At 54.8% G+C, this 7,075-nt stretch overlaps 1 protein-coding gene across 1 annotated transcript in view; it reads left to right on the forward strand.

The window, feature by feature from the left end:
* The window catches only part of GUCY2D (guanylate cyclase 2D, retinal), a 43,944-nt gene extending 37,388 nt beyond the window's left edge, over positions 1–6,556 (forward strand). Inside the window, exons 17-20 of the mRNA XM_072920680.1 lie at positions 482–576; positions 2,448–2,533; positions 5,248–5,350; positions 6,010–6,556. Of these exons, the coding sequence (XP_072776781.1) occupies positions 482–576; positions 2,448–2,533; positions 5,248–5,338 (272 nt within the window). The 3' untranslated portion in view covers positions 5,339–5,350; positions 6,010–6,556. The remainder of the gene's footprint in view (positions 1–481; positions 577–2,447; positions 2,534–5,247; positions 5,351–6,009) is intronic.
* Positions 6,557–7,075: the final 519 nt, after the last annotated feature.

Consider the following 7,075-nt stretch of genomic DNA (forward strand, 5'->3'; position numbering starts at 1 on the left):
AGGGACAGGGGACACGGCCATGGGGACACGTCCATTGGGGGTTTGGGTTTTTTGGGGTTTTTTTTGAGGGTTTTTTTGGGGTTTTTTTGGGTTTTTTGGGGGGTTTTGGGGTGGGTTTTTTGCGGTTTTTTTTTTTTTGGGTTTTGGAGTTTTTTTGTGGTTTTCGTAGGATTTGTTTTTTGTTTGTTTTTGGGGTTTTCTTGGATTTTTGGTGTGTTTTTTGGTGGTTTTTTTTGGTGTTTTTCAAAGGTTTTTTTTCGGGGGGGATGGGGTTTTTTTGGGGGGGATTTTGGTATTTTTTGGGATGTTTTTTGGGGTTTTTATTGATGTTTGGGGTTTTTTTGGGTGTCCCTAATCCCTCTTTTCCCCAGCGCACGGGCACTGTGGGTTTGGGGTCAGTCATGGCGATTTTTGGGATCTATGGGTTTTTTGGGGTTTTTTTTGGGGTTTTTGGGGTCCCAAATCCCATTTTCCCCCCCAGCCTATCGCATCCACGTGAACCAGCGCACGGTGGCCATCCTGCTCTCGCTGCAGGAGGGATTCAAGGTCGACATCCGCGGCAAGACCGAGCTCAAGGTCAGCCCAAACTGACCAAAACTGCCCTAAAAACGGCCCAAAACACTCCAAAACTGCCCTAAAAACACCAAATACAGCCCAAAACGGCCCAAAACTGCCCTAAAAATGGCCCAAAACTGACCAAAACTGCCCCAAAAACACCAAATACAGCCGAAAATGGCCCAAAATTGCCCCAAAACCACCAAATACAGCCCAAAACTGCCCTAAAAACGGCCCAAAACACTCCAAAAGTGCCCAAAAACCCCAAATACAGCCCAAAATGGCCCAGAATGGCCCAAAACACCCCAAAAGTGCCCTAAAACCACCAAATACAGCCCAAAATGGCCCAAAAATGCCCTAAAAACACCAAATATGGCCCAGAATGGCCCAAAACACCCCAAAAGTTCCCCAAACTCACCTAATACAGCCCAAAACAGCCCAAAAGTGCCCAAAACACCCCAAAACTGCCTCAAAACCACCAAATACAGCCCAAAATGGCCCAAAAGTGCCCTAAAAACACCAAATACAGCCCAAAACTGCCCTAAAAACCCCAAAACACTCCAAAAGTGCCCTAAAACCCCCAAATACAGCGCAAAATGGCCCAAATTGCCCTAAAAACACCAAATACGGCCCAAAATGGCCCAAAAGTGCCCCAAAACACCAAATACAGCAAAAACACCTCAAAAGTGCCCTAAAAACACCAAATAGAGCCCCAAACTGCCCCAAAACAGCCCAAACCAGCCCAAAACCCCCAAATACAGCCCAAAATGGCCCTAAAAACCCTAAAACGGCCCAAAACACCCCAAAAGTGCCCCAGAAACACCAAATACAGCCCAAAACTGCCCAAAACTGCCCTAAAAACCCCAAAACGGCCCAAAACGTTCCCAAAACTGCCCTAAAAACACCAAATACAGCCCAAAACGGCCCCAAAACACCAAATACAGCAAAAACGGCCCAAAACTGCCCAAAAAACCCCAAATACAGCCCAAAATAGCCCAAAAGTGCCCTAAAAACACCAAATACAGCCCAAAACGGCCAAAAACTGCCCTAAAAATACAAAATACAGCCCAAATACCCCAAAAGCGCCTGAAAAACCCCAAATACCCCCTGACCCCATAAGTGACCGATAAGTGACCCCATAACTGACCCATAAGTGACCCCATAAGTGACCCCATAACTGACCCCATAACTGACCCATTACTGACCCATAACTGACCCATCATTGACCCATAACTGACCCGTCATTGACCCATAACTGACCCAAAACTGACCCATAAATGCCCCATAACTGGCCCACACCTGCCCCATAACTGACCCATAACTGACCCCATACCTGCCCCATACCTGACCCTGTAACCCCACACCTGACCCCATAACCGACCCCATAACCCCAAAATCTATAGGGTAAAGGCGTGGAGGACACCTATTGGCTGTGCCTATACCTGACCCCATACCTGACCCATACCTGACCCATAACTGACCCCATAACCCCATAACTGACCCTATAACCCCATAACTGACCCCATAACCGACCCTATAACCCCAAATCTATAGGGCAAAGGCGTGGAGGGCACCTATTGGCTGTGCCTATATCTGACCCACACCTGACCCCATAACTGACCCATAAGTTACCCTATAACCCCATAACCCCATTCCTGACCCCATAACCCCACACCTGACCCCATAACCGACCCTATAACCCCAAATCTATAGGGTAAAGGCGTGGAGGACTCCTATTGGCTGTGCCCATACCTGACCCACACCTGACCCCATAACTGACCCCATAACTGACCCATAACCCCATACCTGACCCTATAACCCCATAACTGACCCCATAACCCCATACCTGACCCCATAACCCCATAACCGACCCCATAACCCCAAATCTATAGGGTAAAGGCGTGGAGGACACCTATTGGCTCGTGGGCCGCGAGGGATTCACCAAACCCATCCCCACCCCCCCCGACCTCCTGCCGGGGTGAGTGAGGGGTCCTGGGGGGTGGGGTGGGGTGTGGGGTGTGTGGGGTGGGTTATGGGGTGTGGGTTATGGGGTGTGGGGTGTGGGGTGTGGGTTATGGGGTGTGGGGCTATGGGGTGTGGGTTATGGGGTGTGGGTTATGGGGTGTGGGGTGTGGGGTTATGGGGTGTGGGTTATGGGGTGTGGGGTGTGGGGTGTGGGGTGTGGGTTATGGGGTGTGGGGTGTGGGGTTATGGGGTGTGGGGTGTGGGTTATGGGGTGTGGGGTTATGGGGTGTGGGTTATGGGGTGTGGGTTATGGGGTGTGGGGTGTGGGTTATGGGGTGTGGGGTTATGGGGTGTGGGGTGTGGGGTGTGGGTTATGGGGTGTGGGGTGTGGGGTGTGGGGTGTGGGGTGTGGGTTATGGGGTGTGGGGTGTGGGGTGTGGGGTGTGGGTTATGGGGTGTGGGTTATGGGGTGTGGGGTGTGGGGTGTGGGGTGTGGGTTATGGGGTGTGGGTTATGGGGTGTGGGGTGTGGGGTGTGGGGTGTGGGGTGGGGGTTATGGGGTGTGGGGTGTGGGTTATGGGGTGTGGGTTATGGGGTGTGGATTATGGGGTGTGGGGTGTGGGGTGTGGGGTTATGGGGTGTGGGGTGGGGGTTATGGGGTGTGGGTTATGGGGTGTGGGGTGTGGGTTATGGGGTGTGGGGTATGGGGTGTGGGTTATGGGGTGTGGGGTTATGGGGTGTGGGTTATGGGGTGTGGGGTGTGGGTTATGGGGTGTGGGTTATGGGGTGTGGGGTTATGGGGTTATGGGGTGTGGGGTGTGGGGTGTGGGGTTATGGGGTGTGGGGTGTGGGTTATGGGGTGTGGGGTTATGGGGTGTGGGGTGTGGGTTATGGGGTGTGGGTTATGGGGTGTGGGGTTATGGGGTGTGGGGTTATGGGGTTATGGGGTGTGGGTTATGGGGTGTGGGGTTATGGGGTGTGGGTTATGGGGTGTGGGTTATGGGGTGTGGGGTGTGGGGTGTGGGTTATGGGGTGTGGGGTTATGGGGTGGGGTGTGGGGTGTGGGTTATGGGGTGTGGGGTTATGGGGTGTGGGGTGTGGGTTATGGGGTGGGGGTTATGGGGTGTGGGGTGTGGGGTTATGGGGTGTGGGGTGTGGGGTGTGGGTTATGGGGTGTGGGTTATGGGGTGTGGGGTGTGGGGTGTGGGGTTATGGGGTGTGGGGTTATGGGGTGTGGGGTGTGGGTTATGGGGTGTGGGGTGTGGGGTTATGGGGTGTGGGTTATGGGGTGTGGGGTTATGGGGTGTGGGGTTATGGGGTGTGGGGTGGGTTATGGGGTGTGGGGTTATGGGGTGTGGGTTATGGGGTGTGGGGTGGGTTATGGGGTGTGGGGTTATGGGGTGTGGGGTGGGTTATGGGGTGTGGGGTTATGGGGTGTGGGGTGTGGGTTATGGGGTGTGGGTTATGGGGTGTGGGGTGGGTTATGGGGTGTGGGGTTATGGGGTGTGGGTTATGGGGTGTGGGGTGGGTTATGGGGTGTGGGGTTATGGGGTGTGGGTTATGGGGTGTGGGGTGTGGGGTTATGGGGTGTGGGGTGTGGGTTATGGGGTGTGGGTTATGGGGTGTGGGGTGTGGGGTGTGGGTTATGGGGTTATGGGGTGTGGGTTATGGGGTGTGGGGTGTGGGGTGTGGGGTGTGCGTTATGGGGTGTGGGGTTATGGGGTGTGGGGTGTGGGGTTATGGGGTTATGGGGTGGGGGTTATGGGGTGTGGGGTGGGGGTTATGGGGTGTGGGGTTATGGGGTGTGGGGTTATGGGGTGTGGGTTATGGGGTGTGGGTTATGGGGTGTGGGGTGTGGGGTGTGGGGTGTGGGGTGTGGGGTGTGGGTTATGGGGTGTGGGGTTATGGGGTGTGTGGGGTGAGGGGTTATGGGGTGTGGGGTGTGGGGTGTGGGTTATGGGGTGTGGGTTATGGGGTGTGAGGTGTGGGTTATGGGGTGGGGGTTATGGGGTGAAAATCACAAAAAAAACCCCAAAAAAATGCAAAAAAAACCCCCCAAAAAACCCAAAAAATCCCACCCCGAAGAACCCCAAATCCCCCCAAAAAAGCCCCAAACCAATCAAAAATCTCCACCCAAAAAAACCCCCAAAATTCCCCTAAAATCCCCAAAACTCCCAAAAAAATCACAACCCTAAAAATCTCAAAAAAACCCCCAGAATACCCCTAAAATCCACCAAATTTCCCAAAAAACACCCCCAAAAAACCCCCAAAAATCTCCCCTAAAAAACCCCAAATTCCCCCCAAAAAATCCCCCCTGAGAAACCCCAAAACCCCCCAAAGAATCCCCCAAAAAACCTGCAAAAAAGGCCTAAAATTCCCTAAAATCCCCCAATATCGCCAAAACACCCCAAAATCAAAAAAAAACCCCAAAACCTTAAAAAATCTCAAAAAAACACCTCAAAAAAACCCTAAAATCCCCCAAAATTCAAAAAAAATCCCCAAAAATCTCCCCTAAAAAAACCCAAATTCCCCCCAAAAAACTCCCAAAAAATCCCCCCCGAGAAACCCCAAAAACCCCTCAAAGAATCCCAAAAAAAACCTCCCAAAAAGCCCTAAAACTCCCCAAAAATCCCCAAAAAACCCCCAATATCCCTGCCAAAAATCCCCGAAAATCCCAAAAAACCCCAAAAACCCCAAAAATCCCCAAATTCTCCCCAAATTTCCCAGGGCGAGCAACCACGGGATCAGCCTGGACGAGATCCCGGCCGAGCGGCGCCGGAAGCTGGAGAAGGCGCGGCCGGGGCAGCAGCTGAAATAGCCCCGCCCACAGGTGAGAGGCCCCGCCCCCCGCGGATAAACCCCGCCCCCGGTGAGATAAACCACGCCCCCGGTGAGATAAACCACGCCCCCGGTGGGATAAACCACGCCCCCGGTGAGATAAACCACGCCCCAGTTAGCCACGCCCACCAGGTGAGGAATAAACCACACCCAGAGTTAGCCACGCCCACCCAGTGAGGAATAAACCACACCCAGAGTTAGCCACGCCCACCAGGTGAAGAATAAACCACACCCGAATTAGCCACGCCCACAATTAGGAATAAACCACACCCACAGTTAGCCACGCCCACCCGGTGAGGAATAAACCACGCCCACAATTAGCCACGCCCACCAGGTGAGGAATAAACCACACCCACAATTAGCCACGCCCACCAGGTGAGGAATAAACCACGCCCACAGTTAGCCACGCCCACAATGAGGAATAAACCACGCCCACAGTTAGCCACGCCCACCAGGTAAAGAATAAATCACGCCCAGATTTAGCCACGCCCACCCGGTGAGGAATAAACCACACCCATAATTAGCCACGCCCACCCAGTGGGGAATAAACCACACCCACAATTAGCCACGCCTACCAGCGTTTGGCCACGCCCACCCCCCTTCACTCACCTCTCCCCTCCCCATCTCATTTGCATCTCATTATCCCCACAGCTGCAGGCGGCCACGAGGGGCGGAGCCAGCGACGATTGGCCGCCAAGGGACCACGCCCTGGTGACGTCACAGGAGGCGGAGCCTGGGCGCCAGGAGGGGATTTGGGGGCGGGGCCTGGACCAGAGGGGGCGGGGCTTTGTCTTGGGGGCGTGGTTTGCTCCAGATGGGCGGGGCTTGTCCCTAAAGGGGCGTGGTTTGGAATTGTGGGCGGGGCTTGTCCCTAAATGGGCGTGGGTTACAGAAAAGTGGGCGTGGTTTGGAATTGTGGGCGGGGCTTGTCCCTAAAATGGGCGTGGCTTGATCCCGGGGCGGTGCCCCAGCAGCCAATAGGATCCCGAATCTCACAAAGGGGCGGAGCCCTCAGGGGATGCTCGTCCAATCATTGCCCAGGGCGGCCATCTTGGGCCCGCCCTTAAAGGGCTGGCGCGTTTTTCCCGGAATTTTTCCCGTTTTTCCCGGATTTTCCCCCATTTCCGAAGCCCCGCCCCCTCCCCTTAGCCCCGCCCCCTCCCCCTGTAGCTCCTCCCCCTCCCTCAATAAATTCCAGCCCAAAGATTTTGGTGGGAAAAAATCAGATTTGGGCTCAAAGGGGCTCGGCCGCCATCTTGGAGGTTTGGACATGGCGGCCATTTTGGGGTGGGTGGGGCAATGGCGGCCATTTTGTGGGTGTGGCCATGGCAGCCATCTTGGGGGTGTGGACATGGCCGCCATCTTGGGGATGTGACCATGGCGGCCATTTTGAGGGTGAGGTCAAGGTGGCCATCTTGGGGCCATGGCGGCCATTTTGTGGGTGGCGCCAAGGCTGCCATATTGGGGTGTGGCTATGGCAGCCATCTTGGGGGTGGGGCTATGGCGGCCATATTGGGTGGAGTCAAGGAAGCCATCTTGGGGTGGACGGGACTAATTCGGCCATCTTGGGGCGGGTGGGGCAAGGTGGCCATTTTGGGGGTGTAGCCATGGCGGCCATCTTGAGGTGTGGCCATGGTGGCCATCTTGGGGTGGGCAGGGCTAATTCAGCCATTTTTGGGGCATGGCCGTGGCGGCCATCTTGGGGTGGTCGTGGGTA

This window comes from Taeniopygia guttata, chromosome 32 (genome assembly GCF_048771995.1).
Source record: "Taeniopygia guttata chromosome 32, bTaeGut7.mat, whole genome shotgun sequence".
NCBI classification, from domain to species: domain Eukaryota; kingdom Metazoa; phylum Chordata; class Aves; order Passeriformes; family Estrildidae; genus Taeniopygia; species Taeniopygia guttata.